Genomic DNA, 19,227 nt, shown 5'->3' with positions numbered 1-19,227 from the left:
GTGGGATGTCTGGTCAAGAACCACTCACTTAAACAGAAAGACACCATTTTAAAAGACATTTAACCTGGGCGATAGCTCATACCACAATAATAGCTTGAAAAATTAAATAACTGCTATCCCTCGAACCATCTATTTCTTACAGCCAGGAATAGTCCACATGATTGAACCCTCTTTGGTGTGGTCTTGTGATGGCAGGCCAGGACACAATGCATGACTCTACTATATGAAGTATTGTGTAATGACTTCACCATGCAGACATATGGAAAGTATGCAGTATGCCGTTACTTCAAAAGCAGTTACTTTAGACGGCCACACACATTTTTTGGCAATTATTCTGGAGCATGCCAATGAAAAAAATCTATTTTATTTGAATGAAAATCAGTGATTTTTTTGTACTCACTCAGCCATATGATGGTTAAAAAAATTACATTTTTGAAGATCAGAAAAGTAGAAAGATTGAAGGCCTAAGAGGCCAAAGATCAACGCTCAAATACGGATGGTGCAGCCTGGTCTCACTGACATAAAACATACCTTTTTGTACATTTGTATAGATGCTGAAACGTTAAGTTTTACAACTACAAAACATTACATATTTACAAATCTTTTAGGCTTTTTTTGTATTTGCATTTTAGTGCCGGCAGTAAGTCAATATTATGTTTTGGTGTGTATGAAATGTAAATAAAGTGTGTGTAGTAGAAATACACTATGTAAAAATAAACAAATTCTTATGAGATCACGTTGGATGATGATACTCTAAACAATTTTAATTATGACTTACTTAGTAGGAGAGCACTAGAGTCAACCGAAAGGCTTAACATTTTTTATATTGTAATAATTTCACTGTTACTCTCCAAATTAATGTAGAAACAACTTAAAGACAGTATATTTTAAATATTAGTTAAAATGCAATCTTTCTATGAATGAAGGCCAGTATCACTGACACCAATTCTGAAACTGATGTCTCTATGAAACATTAATGATAGATATTTAACATTATACAGTATAATAGGCTTTAAAAATAATTTATGTGAACTTTGTGAACAATCTTTACATATGGCCTTCATATATAATCAGTAGCCTATACATAAATTAAATAAACTTATCAAACACTTTACAGTCTTAACTGAATAAATAATAAATTAAATATAGATTAATCCTTATTAAAGCTGCAGTTTTCTCTGTACTCTTTGTTGTCTAATGAACATTAATGACAGAATCACAGCGGCTGGTTAATTAGGCTGCTGTCCCTTTAAGATCTGACGCTGTCACGCGCATCTCATTTCCTCACAACTCTCTGAAGTTCATTTAAGACGTTATTGAACTCGTTTAAGATGCTCTTATGAGAATATGAGACAAAACGGGCATTTTGACGTGTTCAATACTGGTGCATATCTTTCTCAGTGGTGTGTGTGTCATAGTCAGGGCATTCACAGCCAGCATGTTCTCTAATGTGTGTGTGTGTGTGTGTGTGTGTGTGTGTGTGTGTGTGTGTGTGTGTGTGTTTGCACAATAGTCAGGGCATTTTCACAGCCAGCATGTTCTCTTGTGTGTGTGTGTGTGTGTGTGTGTCATTTTTAATGCATAAGCTGATAAAAATGAATCGCTTGCGTTAACGCAGTTATTTTGACAGCACTAGTGTAAATATATTATTGTGGTTAATGAAAAGTTTCCATTTTCCATTCAACATCACTGCCCAATGTTAGCATACCTGAAAGCAAAATGCAGTACACATTAAAGGAATCAGTGTATTTCATGCAAAATCCTTGTCTTTAAATTGTGTGAGATCATTTTGCGATACATTAAACGTGCATTATCCTCCTTAAATCTTCAAGATGTCATCATGTGAAGTGGTTAGATGGGGTGTTTGTGCATCGTTAGAAAGCTTTATTAGCCAAGACCAAATGCTCACTGATGACACAGCTCAGCTCAGCTCTATTGAACGTGCTGATTATGCAAGTGAGTGCGCTCTACAGTAAACACCGAAAGAAATGGGTGAATGAACAAGTAAAGTTTTGAAACTCCATCATGAAGAGAATGCTTGAGAACAAAGAAATGGGGAGAAGCTTTGGGGTTGAGCAGATGGGCTCTGAAACCTCCACTTCTCCCCAAAGCCCCCTTCTTTCTTTCTTGCTCACTCTTTAAGGAGCTGTGAATGTTTAAAAGAATAAAAAGCCAGTCTCATTGGAGCTCAAGAAAATCTGGTTCTAATAGAGGACTTTCCTGCGATGGCAGGAAATAGCTGTCATTACTGCAGGGTTCGTTTCTTGCCTCCTCATACTTTTTTTCTTTAGTTTTCTCTCTTTTCAGCCAGCCGTAAATCATAAATGGCCAAATAAGGTGGTGCACAGGTCATATCCAAAAAAAATCACCTCATAGCTTAAAATCTACACTCCATTCGGTCTACAACAGCAGCAGACACAACTAATACATTATGTAAGTGCAAGAGAAAAAGTTCAATTAGTGCTGTTTTTTAATTGTTAGTCCATGCATCAGATGGACACATCCTATTTTGCTTTTCTTTTAAGCATCTCACCATGCATGATTGTTGGACAAATCTGAGACCCAGCCAATGGACCCATTCAAACAACACAATTTCTGGGTTTGTCCATTTTCAAACCAACTCGAGTTGTTTTTAACCCAGCATTTTTTTAAAGTGTTCTTTGAACAAATGTAAAAAAATATTACTCAGCCCAAACTTTTAAACTGCATGGTTGAATCCCTGAGAGTCATGAATAGCACATGATGACTTAACAAGATGTGGCTATGAGGAGAAAGAGAGACTATAATCATAATAATAATCATCGAAAGCGTTACAAGCACTGCCAGATGTTTGCTTCATCTATAAGAACCCTCACATTAAGGCCTACAGGTGTAAAGCCAAGCTGCCAGAAGTGGATTTATGAACAGAAGCAGGTAAAAACATGACGGTCTATTTCATTTAAAATATAAGCACTGATTAACCCTGTTCAGACTGATGAATGTGCAGGAGAAACTTAGACCTTTAGATGCTGTTTGACACTTTGATCCAACTCTCAAACCACCTTTGGAGATCTCATGGCATTTGTAATGTAAGCAGGAGTGCATTCGGATGCGTCCAGGTCAACAAAAGATCACTGGTCTAAACCAAGAGGTAAAAAAAGACAATGTCGAATGATGAATTCTATAAAACCTTCAAATGAGCAAATGATCATTCAAATATATTCCCGTGTTTTTCTACAAAGCTTAATGCTAAAGTAACACTTTAAGTAGCCAAAGGCGAATCTGGCAAGGGCAAAAAGGTTTAGCAAGTAGAGGCAAAGAAACTTCAGAAGAACCAGACTCACACACGTGATTAGTGGAGACAAGCACACCAGCATCCCATGCTGACGACCAGCATCTAAAGGAAAACACACGCTGGTCTTTTCTGCAGGGATACGACAGACAGAGTCTCATAAACTGCTAATAAGGACCTGAAGCATTTCACAGTCGCAGCAATAACACCAGGCAGAGCACTTTCTGCTCAAGGCACTAGTTCCCTTTCAGTCGGTCATGTTCGACGTAACCAAAACATTTCTGGTCGAGTCAAAAGTTAGTTTTAAACAATTTAATGTTGTAGAATTAGGAAAATTACTACTTACCGCTTTTATAAATAAAAAACTAAATATTTTCATTGCACAATGATGGAAAATACACCAATTCAGACAACATGAAATCATGACTTTTGCTTTTTACAGGAAATATTATATTGTTATTGCCGTAACATCTTGAGATCCATTACAACGAGTAAAAAAGTATTAAAATAATAATAAAAAAATCTAACTATTTGAAAAAAGCAGGAAAAAAATGTCTTTGGACACCAAATGTACCAGCGATTATAGAATCACCCACGTTGATTTTATTTCATGGGCTTTAGAATTTAAATAATAAAATAAAATATAAAAAAGCTATTTTGAGTACTGTATATTAGTTTTATAAAAGACGAATGATTCAGTCCAAAATAAGGTCTAATCAGAGACACTCATGACAACACGATTGATGAACGACTTCTCTGAAACTGCCTTGAGAGTGTAAAAATAGAGGAGGCTGTTAAAGAGGAGGATGTCCTTGATAGAAAACAGGAAGCTCAGAGCATATCCTTCTTGCCTCAGACTAGATTTTCTAAGTCTATCAGAAGAGCCCTCTTAGCATGTGCCCTGTCAAATAGTGAGATATAAAGTCAGAATTGCGGGACATATAGTCAGAATTATCTTTTAAATTGTTTTATTCCATAGTTATGCATTTCTGATCAAGCTGAAAAGTGTCTCTCTGATGTTTGTCTTCCACCTAAATCCATGAAAAGTTCCAACTGGAAGCCACTTTGCTGGAAAATAGACTAATAGAGGTTTCCACAGCTCAATTTAATACACGGACAGCTGACAAAGCCCCGTATGGCAACTACCGTATCACTACCACAGTCTAAACAAAGCGTTTGAAAAATGGAAATGTTAACTAATCGACTCAATAATGTGTTTTCCGCCATGTATCAGTTTTACAAAATAAAGCATGCTCTAGCAAACTCTTAACTCGTCCCATGTGTGGAAACGTTTCCGCATATACTGGACTTGGAAAAGACTCGTGAAAACTGTGCCAGTCATATGAAAACGATATGCAAACAAAACAAAAAGGATGGAAAAAGTGAAAGGGAAGACAGTGGTCCTAAAAAGATCACACTTTTACTTTAGAAAGAAAGCGCATCCACACTTATAGACTACCATTTATAATCAAAATATAGACTACCATTTTATTAAATTAAATGTTTATCCAGCAAGGATTCATTAAACTGATCAAAAGTGACAGTGAACAGTAACAAACGTATCACTGTTTCCACAAAAATATTAAGCAGTGGTGAACAGTTGTTAACATTGAAAAGAATAGTTAATGTTTATTGAGCAGCAAATCCTCATATTAGAATGAGTTCTAAAATGCTAAAGATGCTAAAATTCATCTTTGATCACAGGAATAAATTACAGTTTAAAACTGTTATTTTATATTGTAATATTTACTGTTTACTGTTTTTGTAGCACATTTTTTGATCAAATAAACGCAGACCTCTTCTTAAAAATCGTAACCGACGCAGGTGCCTGTTAGGTTTTAAATGATAAAATAATAGACATACTCTTCAAAATCCAGACAAAAATCATTGTGGCACTGTGGCTGTGAATGTAGTGTTACAAGTTGTTATTTAATGTGATGAACTACACTGGTGTGAACTGACTTTATACATCATCCACCAAAAATCACCAAAATGACTTATCAGGTTATTTAATGCAATGACATTCATACATTTGTGTGGCTTTAATGTCCAAATACTTTTCAGGGCCAGTGCATGTTCTTGTAATCCAAAAATCAAAAAAAGTGTGTGTGTGTGTGTGTGTGTGTGTGAGAGAGAGTGTTTTAAGAAAGGAAAGAGTCTGGACATGGTGAAAATGGTAACATCGCACTAGTAACCTGAGCTTGTGTGTTTCAAAGCCTAGCTCAGCACTTGTCCCCTTGGGTGAAAATTTCCCTCAACTCTGACCCCGCGCATGTTGGTAGAAACACCCCCCCGCCCCCATGTGTGGATGGCCATGTCTGGGGTTGCATGACCTCATCTGAAGTCATGCTGCACACATCTTGGCCCATTCACTTCTATTTTTGTGTCTAAGGGTCTTGATTACAGTCAAGCGCACCGGCTCAAACACAAGCACCAAATTTGCATGCAACTCTTCTGAGGGTTCGCTGCTTTAATGCATGCACGTGTCCGTCTGAAAACTGTTGTCTAAATCTAAATGCGTTCCCTTTGAAAAGTGGAAGTCCCCTAAACTGAGCAAACTCACCAGGTTGGCAGGTGAGGGGTCTGCGGGGGCGAGTGTACAGTTACTAAGTGGTTGAAGCCCCTGAGGATGAAAGTTAGGTCTCTAAAGCCTGCAGTGATCTACACCCAGACAGAAGACTGATGCTGTACCTTTTCACCCCAGCCATCACCCCCGGCCCTCATAACAGAACTCAACCACACCACAAGAGCGCTTATTGGGAACAGAAATCTTTAAACTAGAACGCTTAGTCTAACAACATATTAGTCTTCCATAAGTGTCTAGAACATATTGTGTTAATAAACAAAGGCCATAAGCAGTGATGCATGTAAAACATTGCAATAATAAAATAGATAATTCTAGCTTCTGCTATTAACTTTATTAAAAGGAACTAGATTAATAGTTTAATATTTAAAAAATAATAATGTTTAATATATTATATCATGTCATATTTAATAAGAATAATCATACTAATATAGCTTATAAAACATTAAAATATGTAACATAATAGTATAAATAAAATTCATGTTATTTTTAGTGCTGTCAAAATTAATGCATGCCATTATTTTTTTCTGTTTAACGCAAAATATTTAACGCAATTAACGTAGCATCCATTTTTCTTTGACATTATATGATCACGCATTTATTCATGCAAATGCTTTTAAACCATTCAAGCTTGACAAGACAGAAGCGAACGAGCTGACTGTGAATGTCCTGACTATGACACACACACACACACACACACACACACACACACACACACACAAGAGAACGAGCTGACTGTGAATGTCCTGACTATGGCACACACACACACACACACACACACACACACACACACACACAAGAGAACGAGCCGACTGTGAATGTCCTGACTATGACACATACACACACACAAGAGAATGAGCTGTCTGTGAATGTCCTGACTATGACACACACACACACACACACACACACACACACACACACACACACACACACACACACACACACACACACACACACACACACACACACGAGAATGAGCTGTCTGTGAATGTCCTGACTATGACACACACACACACACACACACGAGAATGAGCCGTCTGTGAATGTCCAGACTACGACACTCACGACACAGAAAGACATGTGTCAGGTTCAAACAACACAAACAATTATGCCAAAATTCCCTTATTCTCATAAGAGCATCTTAAACGAGTTCAATAAAGTCTTAAATTAACTTAAAGAGTTGTGAGGAAATGAGATCAGATCCGCGTCATCATCTTAAAGTGACAGCAGCCTAATAAACCAGCCGCTGGGATTCTGTCATTAATGTTCATCAAACAACAGAGAGAACTGAAAAGTGTAGCTTCAGTATGGATTAATTTATATTTAATTATAATTTATGCAGTTAAGACTTTAAAGTGTTTGATAACTTTATTTAATTTCAGTATATGGATTGAAAAATAGCAGAGACATATACCCCACAGATTTGCGAGCCAAATGGTTTTGAATGCAGCTTCCAAAAGACAAACAATACTATTTGTTATATTTGATAGTTAACCCTTTGTACAGTCATTAGGATGTGATTAGAATGTGATGTCATCAACTCATCATACATCACAACTGTTCAGTGTTTTCAATCATATAATGTTTATGTTTCTGACATTAAATACAGAAAAGTACTAGCAAAAAAAAAATACAATTTATGATGTCTATGGAAGCTACAATGAGACTTCCACAAAATAATTTTATTGATAGGCAATATTCGACACATTGCATAGGAAACTATAAAAAGTTAACTCTAATCTAGGAATATTGTAGGTATGCCCCAAAGTTGTCATCATTTGATGAAGTTCTTAGTTTTGAAGCCAAAATATGTCAGGCAATTCGAGCAAAACCATCGATTTTTCGTGTGGGGGTGGATGGGAAAATATACATTTACAGTAAAATGACTTGTACTGATCGACCGAACTCAGTGTATACTAGTTAACGGAGGACGTTAGGTTTGCAGCCTCTGATTCACAAAATGTGCTGAACAACAGAGATTTTTTTTGCATTGCGGTGTCAGTGCTTATATGCTTTAAATGTGTTTGTTTCTAAAAGCTACAAAATATGTGGAAGACTGAATCGATGCAGGACTTACAGGCCATACATTCGTAATATTCCAGAATATCGACAGCAAATGCATTAATAATGCACGTTCTCGTTTCGATAATTCAAAAGTATAATGGGATATGATGACATTGCAATAAATGTAACAGTGAAAGCTAAAGTAACATTTTATTATAAAAAAAATTAGTTATTTTTATTTGGGGGTTAGTTCTCATAAATACTAAGCACATGACGTCTCTGGACAACAATCAGATGTTAGATGGTGATTAGAAGCGAGTAGCTTTGTCACTTACTGTAAATGCCGGGGCCAAGCAAGGCAGTGAGAGGACAAAGTATTGGGTGGCCAAGTTCACGTATGCGTTGCGGTAGGAAGTGATTTGCCGTTGACCCTGGACAAGCTTATAGAGCTCCAAACACATCAGTCCAGCGATCGCAGCTGTCGTTGTGGCGATTGCCGGAATGATACGGCCAGCAATTAACTTGCTCTGCAGATGAGAAAAATGTTTGGGATATTATTTACATGCATATATACACATGTACACATGGTGCATGGTTTATGAATTACAAATACATGTTGACGAGTGCAAAAAAGTCATGCAAACTATTATTCGTACAAGTAGTACAAGCAAATGGAATGGAAAAAAGCTCTTTCCTCAGGTGTTCTGCACTGTATATTTACTGAAACTGAGGACACAAACCCCCAGAGGCGAATGATGATCACTTTAGACCTTGTCTAGCAAACAAAAGCACAGCAGAGCTGTTTGACAAAGAAAATAATCATTCACCTTGTGCCGGTCGGCTGTTGGTATATCATAGTTCTCTGCCCTCAGGTTGGATGTTGCAACTATATAATCCATGTGGAAATTACTGTCATCATCCTGAAACAAGAATAAAAAGAGCATATGTTAATGTACAAACAATTTCATTATTACAAGCACTGACACGCAAGGCAAGGGACATTCTTGCATTCGTTTTTGGTTGTCCACACATGCATCAGATGCACATATTTAGGAGACAAGTCTTAATATCATCTGCAATTTTGCTTTAGGTAACTTAATATTTTTTCATATAGGTAACATACATTTTTAGATTATTTTTTGTGCAAAAATGTCATGAAAATATACATGTTTGTGCAGTGTGGACATTAATAGAACATTTGCATCTTTTACTGTTGATTTTAATTTTCTTTCCAGCTATGGAAAACACCCTTTGATTTTTCCACCAGCAAATCTTCACCTACTTACCATCTGTTCACTTGTTCCTATAGGGCAAAAACAACAGGGAAAAATACCCATTGTGTTTTTAAGTGTGATGCTGATTGTTATCTTTTAGTTTTATATTAAAGGGTTAGTTCATCCAAAAATGAAATTTATGTCATTAATGACTCACTCTAATGTCGTTCCACACCCGTAAGACCTCCGTTCATCTTCACACACAGTTTAAGATATTTTACATTTAGTCCGAGAGTGTATGCAAGTGTATGCACACTATACTGTCCATGTCCAGAAAGGGAATAAAAACATCATCAGAGTAGTCCATATGAGACATCAGTGGGTTAATTAGAGTCTCTTGAAGCATCCAAAATACATTTGGGTCCAAAAATAACAAAAACTACGACTTTATTCAGCGTATTATTTCATAACCATTCAAATCTTTATTTGAGGATTGAAAACAAACCCGGAAGAGAAGACAATGCTGAATAAAGTCGTAGTTTTTGTTATTAATCTGATGCTACATATGGACTACTTTGATGATGTTTTTATTCCCTTTCTGGACATGGACAGTATAGTGTGCATACACTCGCATATGCTCCGGACTAAATATAAAATATCTTAAAATGTGTGTGAAGATCTCTTACGGGTGTGGAACGACATTCGGGCGAGTCATTACATCAATTCATTTTATGGTGAACTAGACCTTTAAAAACAAGAAGAATTTAAAAACAGGAACAAAATCGCCTGGCCCACAGGTATGTTTGCACACTTTGGTACAACAGGTACTAAATAAAGATGTTATCATACAACGTCATATTTTAACATTGATAGTTTCTAGTCTCCTATTGTGTATTCTTATGTAATTTCCCCTCTTTATTGCTCCAGATGCAACTGCAAATCATATACTTAGTTATCTTTTTAAAAAGAAGACAATTAAAAACCAAATAAGCCATTAAGCATAATTCACAATTCAAGACTTTGGTGTGATATTAGATATTGCAGGAATGCTAAGATCCACAGGTTTTGAGGTTTTGGCACTCTGCTTTCGCCCCAGGCACCGCAGCACTACAAAGCCAGTCAAGTATTGGGTGTGTTGGGGGTAACTGCGGGGGTGTTTGAGCATAGTATATAATTTGGCAACCTGATGCCACCAGAATCCCCCAAACACACATTCCACTGGAAAAACCAAACATATGATCTGGCAAAGAATGCGTCATTGCTACAAGTGCGCGCACACACACCCTTGCACATGTATACAGACATACGATACAAAAAGTAGGGGCCCAGGTATGTGTTATTTAATTACATTTTTGCCATACAAATTATATTATCAGCATCAAAAACATAATATTTGGAATTTCTCTCTTTTACTTTAAGGATAGAAGCTCGTTTCAAAAAGCATCCTGATCCAGGGTTATTGTTGTGAACTATAACCGAAACAAAAACAATTAAAAAAAGTTATTTGAAACAAAATAAATGTTAACTGAAAAAACAACAACTAATAAACATTTTTTAAATATATATTTAAAAAAAAAACTATTAAAAATTACAAAAACAACCAATATTACTAAAACTAACTAAAATGAAAATAAAAACATAAAAAAGTAAAAAAAAAGTAAAAAAAATAAAAAAATAAAATAATATATATATTTATAAAAGTAAATATATATATATATATATATATTTAAAAAAAAAATATATATATATATTTATAAAAGTAAAAATATATATATATATATTTAAAAAAATAAATAAATATATATATATATAAAATATATATATATGTAAAAAAAAAAAAAATATATATATATATATATATATATATATATATATATATATATATATATATATATATATATATATATATATATATATATATATATATATATATATATATATATAAAAATCTAAATTTTAAAAATCCCCTGTGATGTGCTTTCAGACAAACCATGTGCAATTTCATCAGTCAACACTACTGCTGAGTATTTTCTCTTTAAAACGGCAGTGAACCAAAGTGTCTCAAAAACACGTTTTATCGGTGTTTGAGACATCATAAACTGCCTTGTGACCAATCACATCAGAGTGTGGGCGGGGCTTTAGCATATCATTAACTATTCTCTGAATCAGGGAGTCTCAAGAGAAGCAGCTTATCCCGCTATATTATCCTGTTGATATAAAAAAAATCAGCAATACAGCAGGTGAATTATGTGTAGGATGTAAATTACGATGTTATGATGAACTATATGCCTTTGTCCATTGAAAGTTGTTCAAAGTGCTTCTAAGGATGCCGATTTTTAGAAGAGAGACTCTGTAGATGTAGAACAGGAACGTGGTTTGTATAACATTAGCAACACATATTTAGATGTTTAATAATGTAGTCAAGCAAAAGGCTAAGAATTTCTGCTGTGTCCGACGTTGTAGAGAGCGATACATAAAACACATTACCATTCTGATTCATTGAGTTGTAGACGAGCCTGTGTGACAAAGTGGAGTGAGTGGAGGCGGGGCTCATTTATATATTCATGGTCCGGGTGTACTAAATGAAGCAAGGGTGTAGTTACATACAAGCTGTTTTAAAGGGGTGGTTGATGTTGGTGTGTAATGTTGCTGTTTGAGTATAAACAACAACTTTTTAATTAGTGCTCCGTGTCTGAAAATGGGTCGGATGCGGTTTAACGCACCGCGGGTACGGGTGGGTGCGCATTTAAAAAACCGTACACGTGCAGGACTCTGCTTCATGGGTTAGTGACATCACAAACCCTAACATTTACATAAACCCCGCCCATGGGTACACACAACATTCATCATGACAGAATATGCTAATCAATGACTTGAAGATAGTTAGCGCCATATCATCCATAAACTCATCAACTAACCATTCAGAAACGTCCTGTCTCATTCTACATTGTGTCGTCTTCTTGAGTCTCTCCATCATTGTCCGGTTTGAACATAAAAGGCTACACAGTTTCATTGCCTGTGTGCATGAGGTTATCAGAGCTGCTATCTGCAGTTTATGAAGATCCGCCCCGTGAGCAGCAGCTCATTTCCATTTAAAGGGACACACTAAAATAGCACGTTTTTGCTCACCATCAAAAAGTGACTAAAACTTGAGCTAAAACTTCATGTACACATTCTAGGGACACCAGAGACTTATTTTACATCTTATAAAAAAAGGGGCAATCAACCAACCCTTTAAGGCGTTAATAATGTTTTTCACAGGAAAAAACTTTTAAAAATGTAATGGTGATCAAAGATGAGTTTTAAGGGATAAAGTGATTGACTACAGGAGGACAAAAACTCCATGACACTAACATAGCACTGCCTCGAGCTTCAATCCAAGCAAAAAAACCTGACCATCGATTCAAAGAGTCACATGATCAATGTCATGGCAGAATCTGAAATATTTCTTCTTTATACTTTTGTTTTTATTTTAAAATCCTTAAACTTTATTTTAATCCAATTTTCTATCGGGTTTTAGACATTGAACCTGCAGTGCAACTTATACAGAAACCTTTGCCAAACTTGCCATGTGAACATTTCCAAACTGATAGCAGGACGCTTTCATCTTCAGAGAAAACAAGACTAAAGACAGAGGCAACCAGAGAAAGAGAAATGGAGAACAGATAGTCCTTGAGTCATCTTAAGACTGAAGAGACTGTGAAATTCAAAGACAGATATACAGAAAAACACATAGACTGAGACTAATCCTCTTCCTTGCAGAACACACAACTGACAGACACTGCAGCCCATTCAGTCTCTATGTACTGTATGTGTGTGGAAGCCCATGTGTCATGCAGTCATGAAAAACGACAAAGCAGACACTGACTAAACCAGCGTGCATCCAGAGCTTTCCGTAAGACCTGTCTGCCTGTTGGACGCCCCCTATTTGAGAAGTATGAAGAAGATTTGTCTGAACAGAAAGGAAGACTGTCCTCTCTCGCCTGCTATGGATGGAGCTGGTTAAGGGTCGATGAAATCTACAGTCGGGGTTGGATGTTTCATGGGCAGTTTTGTGGTTCACTGAGACCTCCTACCTGAGCGTGGACGCCAACATGTCTGACAGGCCTAGAGCACACACCAAATGTGTGTTTACTGGGGATGCCAGAGTTAACGTGCTAACTCCAGACTTATTTTATGTTTAAAGCCACTAAAGGAGTATTTTACACAAAAATGAAAGTGTTCCTCATGTTCTCATTTCAAACCCATATTTTCTTAAAGTCAAACAAAAATGTTTTGCAGAATGTCTAAGCTACTTTTTTTCTATGAACAATATCAAAACATGAAAGCAGTGAAATAAACAGGTTTTGCAAAATGTTAAAAAAATGAATAAAAAATAAGTAAAGTTATGATGCCAAATTATGCATATTGACAGCCCCCCCCCAATCAATGTATTTACTATTGTTTTGTTTTTCTATTATCTTTGTCATTCTGTGCTTTACACAAATGTATGATCGCCACGATGCAGAAAGCCAACGAAGAGTTGCTAGACGACCATGGCTGCAAACTACATTTGCTAGGTTGCATTAGCGGGTGCATCTAGATTTTTAGGCTACTACACAGTACATCTTGACATAAACACGTACCTTCTCAAACTCTTGCGGATGCATCCGGAAGTTTTGGTCCTTTAGCTGGAGTTTGGACAGCTTCTCCTTCAACATCTCCAGCTTGACTTTGTCTAAGAGATGCAGTGATGGATATTTTAATATTCTTTAATATTCTTTATTGTGTAATTTCATGTTAATCCTAAAATCTCACCTTCCTCCTTTCTCTCCTCATTTTCCTCTTTCAGCTGCTGGTCGGTCACTGCTATCTTGACACTAGATTTAGGGGTGAACTCTGGGACTTTTACTCCCTGCAGAACGCTCTGAATGTCAGCACGGTTTCTTGAGCCTGTAATCCCATAGATCTGACCGTATAAATTGGCCGCAGCCACAATGAAGTCCATATGGGTGGTCTATAAAACAAGACAAAACAGTAATCACCTCAAATATCAAAATACTTTTATAAAGCTGACAGAACTAAAGCGAAACTGTGTTTGATTTTGAGCTGAAGGGTGGAAAAAAAACTTGCCATGGATCAGATGTATAGAAACAGAACTGCAGTGGTTAACAGGAAATGATGAGAGGAAAGTGTGAAGCGCACTCATGAAACAACACTTCCCAAAATTGCATAGAATTAAAACCGACTGTGATGAGTCAAAAGGTAAAAACACATCTAACCAAATGATAACATTTATAAAGAATTGAGACCATGAAAACAATGGGTCATAAAACTGAATAATGGCTGTCGAGTGGATCGTTTTGCATATCTAGACCAATTAAAATATTTAGGAGTTTGTCTGAAAGGGTTTCTGTGAAAAGCATGAGCTGTTTGCTAATGTGCCTCAGTGATTACCTGTGAGAGTGTGTGTGTGTGTGTGTGTGGGGTTGGGGGTTTTACATGTTTTCACTTTGCTTTGTTAATCTCAGGTGATCAATATCAGATAGGATCTAAATCACACCAGGAGAGAAACCGTGAGTCGTAAAGTTAGACATTCCTGTCTGCAGGGGATGATGGGAGATCCCAGAGACTGTGTGTAAAACTTACATTGTTGGTGTCAAAGGTCAAAGGATGTGGACATCTCTTTGCACCCATCCAGAACGGAAGTCCAGAGCTTGTAACCTAGTGAGGACAAGAGTGGGAAGGAGAGGAGAAAGTGTTTAAAAAAAATTTACATTTTCTTTTAATGGTTTTAAATATATTGTTTATTTCATGGTTTAATATACATGTATTATATTATATATATATATACACACACACACACACATACATATACACATATACATTTTATATATATATATATATATATATATATATATATATATATATATATATATATATATATATATACATATATACACTTCATATTATTTTGATATTAATTGTGTATTTATTATTAGATGTTTGTCTATTTTTTCATTTTAAAAATGCAATTTAACTATTTTTAACTATTATTCATTTTAATATATAAAAGATAATGTTAAATATATCATATAGTTATATTGTTATTACATCAATTACTACATGTTTATGTAAGACAAATTAATTACATAAAAAATATAATATTTTTATTTATTATTTTTTAGGGCTGTCATACGATTAATCACATCCAAAATAAAACTGTGTTTACATAATACATGTGTGTGTACTATGTATAATAATTGTGCATGTTTGAACACACACGTATATGTTATATATTATATATATATATATATATATATATATATATATATATATATATATATATATATATATATATATATATATATATATATATATATATATATATATTTACATTATATATAAATATGAATATTTTATATAAAATATATACAATTTTTCTTACATATATGTGTATTTATATATGCATAATAATTATACACAGTAAACGCAAACTTTTGATTTTGGATGCGATTAATCATTTGACAGCACAACTTAACTTATTTTTATTATAATCATGATCAAATGCTCATCTATTTTACAATTTAAAATATTTTGATATACATAATTTTACTTGTTAATTTTAATATATAAAGATATTATTAAAAGTGCTATGTATGCAGCTCCAGTAAACAAGAATGGAAGACGTTTACGTGTGTTGTGAAGCAAATGGAAGCCCCGCAGCCACATCAGTCACATGCTGATGTGAAGTGAATGTGATTGGTCACCATAAAGCCCATGTCTCCAAGCCTTTTGCTCAGAGACAGAGTAATGAATTTAGTGTGTGTGCCCTTGTCTATATTACATTGTGGGGACCAAATGTCCCCATAAGGATGGTAAAAGCTGAGATCACATACATTGTGGGAACCAGCCAGCGGTCCCCACTTTTCAAAAGGCATATAAATCACACAGGATGAGTTTTTTTAGAAAGTACAAATGCAGAATGTTTCCTGTGATGGGTAGGTTTAGGGGCAGTGTAAGGGGATAGAAAATACGGTTTATACGGTATAAAAACCATTACATCTACAAAGATAGTGAACCAGACGTTTGTGTACGTGTGTTACAATTTGTCTTCGTTTAGCAAAAAAACTAAGAGGTTGTTGAAAAGAACAAAGGCAAACCAAAAGAGCAGTAACAAAGCTAGTTCCGCTGGTTTATCAGACAGATTTATGTGCGTTTCTAAACTTTTATGCCAAGCTCATCCAAACCTAAGGAGAACTTCATGATCGATTCTTTTTCAGTAATTTATGCACAAACCCCTGTAAATGAACTGTGGTCTACACATCTGCAACTTCAGGTTTTGCAACTGTTACATCTGGACATGCAAGATAAAGGACATTTCAGAACTGTTTTCTTGACCAGATCACCCCTCATCTGAATGACTGTTTATCTCTGTGTGCAGGCACTGAGGCTATGGATTAGACCTTTCCACATCCACACTGTTACACAACCATAGACGCACAAACTCCCCGTAGAAATGATCGGTTGCATTTTCTCTATCAAATCAGACTGAATAAGAAATTACTGATATATGTTGCAATTCACAAGATGAAGACTTTTGTATTTATTATTTAAGATGATGACAATGATTGATTTTGACTCGAAAATTTTCATAAATATTAATTTTACAAGGTATTGTGACCATCATGCCGTCTCCCTACATGGCCTGAGCCCAATATTGTTATAGACAACAGCGCCACCTTCTGGTCCAAAGTGAAAAACGCATTCAATCACTCGTGATCCTGAAACTAATGCCAACTCACGTTTTAATTATACTCATAATCAAAATGTTAATGTTTACGGTATAATGATAAAACTAGCACTACTTTTTAAGTAGTGATTTATCTTTTTATCATCTCACAAGAATCCGAAACATGACTAAGCCATATGAGTCTGATTTCATCCTAAATTAAAAAATACATTCTAATTTGAAAATATACTTTCTTAAGAACAATTAAGAATCATTAAGAACCATTAGCACATTTCCCCCCATGTGATATTATATGCTATATATACACAGGATGGCCATCTATATTTTATATATGAATATCCCAGTAATGTGCAAGCTAATAGGTTTAAAGTGAAAATTGAACCCTAAAATAAAGTATATATATTATATATATATATATATATATATATATATATATATATATATATATATATATATATATATATATATATATATATATATATATATATATATATATATATATATATATATATATATATATACACACACAAAATGTAACACTTTATTACAGTGTTTATAGGGTTCAATTTTCACTTTTAACCTATTAGCTTGCACGTTTATTAGTACTTATAAAGCACATATTAATGCCTTATTTGGCACCCCTTAATCCTACCCAATACCTAAACTTAAACACTACCTTACTAAATATTAATAAGCATATACATATTGCATTACAGCCTTTGAACCTTTAGCCACTATGGCTTTAGCTTTAGCCACGATGTCAAAGCATTGTATATTTGGCTCTCGGTGTTACCTGGTCAGGGGGAAAGCAGTGCAGTAGCTGTCTAATGTGATTGTTGTAAAGCGTTTCCCACTGTTTGCGGGCCCAGCTGATGCAGTCGGCCCAGTTCTCAGGCCATTCCTCGCTCAGACACCTATAGACGCCCTCCAGCATTTCCACAGCCTCCACATCTCCACGGGCCACTGTGCGATCTACAAAGCTTGGGTCACTGCGGACAGAGATGGAGAAAAGGAGTAGAGCTATCTGTATGCTATGCATTATGAGTAGCTTTTTCTTACTTTAATTTTTTTAACATCAATTGTTTAAGCAAAACTCCCCCAAAACAGGGGTGTTTATCATTAGCTAAATCTATATTTCGTTACCCAAAATATATTTTAAAAAAAATCTACATCAAAAATGATACAGAACTTACAACATACAACAAATCTTTTTATTTTTTATTACTTTAATGTAATTAAAACGATTTTTCTGTTATATTTTCCATTTTCAATTAAGGGATATTTCAACCAGAAATGAAAATCCTTTACTAACTCTCATGTTGTTCCAAACCTGCATGAATTTCTTCTACTGAGTGTATAAGGGAATGCAGCGCTGTTTATCATATAACACACACCTGAGTGTGTTAAAGTGATGTTATAATGTTACTCTGTGTGTTCACTCGGCGCTACTATGAGACACTTGTTCACACTGCAGTGAGCGAGATCATATTAGGCATGGTAAAACATGGTACTCTGTGCGGTAAATCAAGAACACCAGATTTAAACAATAAGACTAACTGTGTTGAGCTGGAGAACAATCATTAGTTTTCTGTCCATCAATGATCCAAACAGTTGCCCACCTGTCTAATAAAACACATCATATATTAAAGCGGCTTTGGTGTTTCCATGGTTTCTACTAAATAAAACTGGAGAGTAACGCGGGTGTGATGTCATTTATAGGCGACGCACGGTCCGGGTCCTGGTTAAAATGCTTATTTCTCTGGATTTAAACATTCTTGGAAACATTTAAGATAATGCAAGTACACAAGTCGACAAAATGTGACCTTGTTTGGACAACAAAACCAAAAAAAGTCAAAGGGTCAATTAAAAAAAAGAGTTTATCAATCACATGAAATATGAATAAATGAGCTTTCCTTTGATGTATAATTTGTCAGGATAGGACAATATTTGGTCAAGATACAACTATCTGAAAATCTGGAATCTGAGGGTGCAAAAATATCTAAATTTTGAGAAAATCTCCTTTAAAGTTTCCAAATGAAGTCCTTAGCAATGTATATTACTATTATATATATATATATATATATATATATATATATATATATATATGAAATTTTAAAATGATCTTCATGGAACATAATCTTTACTTAATATCCTAATGATTTTTGCCATAAAAGAAAAATCGATAATTCTGACCCATACAATGTTTTGTTGATTATTGCCACAAATATACCTAAGACGCTGGACTGGTTTTGTGCTCCAGGGTCACATATAACATTGTTCTAGTGGTTTTTGGATATTTTAATCCAAAAATCTTACATATTGTGTCTTTAATTGTGCCCTACAACTGTCTGGTTACCAACATTCTTCAAAATATCTTCTTTTGTGTTCAACAGAAGAAACTCATAGAGGTTTGGAACAACAC

General features: G+C 35.1%; 1 protein-coding gene across 1 annotated transcript in view; it reads right to left on the bottom strand.

The window, feature by feature from the left end:
• uba7 (ubiquitin-like modifier activating enzyme 7) overlaps positions 1-19,227 on the bottom strand; it is a 58,932-nt gene that overhangs the window by 23,129 nt on the left and 16,576 nt on the right. Inside the window, exons 17-22 of the mRNA XM_067460443.1 lie at positions 17,599-17,794; positions 14,702-14,776; positions 13,871-14,069; positions 13,699-13,790; positions 8,687-8,779; positions 8,195-8,386 (exon numbers count right to left, since the gene is read on the bottom strand). Coding sequence (XP_067316544.1) covers positions 8,195-8,386; positions 8,687-8,779; positions 13,699-13,790; positions 13,871-14,069; positions 14,702-14,776; positions 17,599-17,794 — 847 coding nt within the window. The remainder of the gene's footprint in view (positions 1-8,194; positions 8,387-8,686; positions 8,780-13,698; positions 13,791-13,870; positions 14,070-14,701; positions 14,777-17,598; positions 17,795-19,227) is intronic.

This window comes from Pseudorasbora parva, chromosome 12, assembly GCF_024679245.1.
Source record: "Pseudorasbora parva isolate DD20220531a chromosome 12, ASM2467924v1, whole genome shotgun sequence".
Classification (NCBI taxonomy): Eukaryota; Metazoa; Chordata; class Actinopteri; order Cypriniformes; family Gobionidae; genus Pseudorasbora; species Pseudorasbora parva.
The sequence above is the reverse complement of the archived record's forward strand: the minus strand, read 5'-3'. Positions and strand labels throughout refer to the sequence as shown.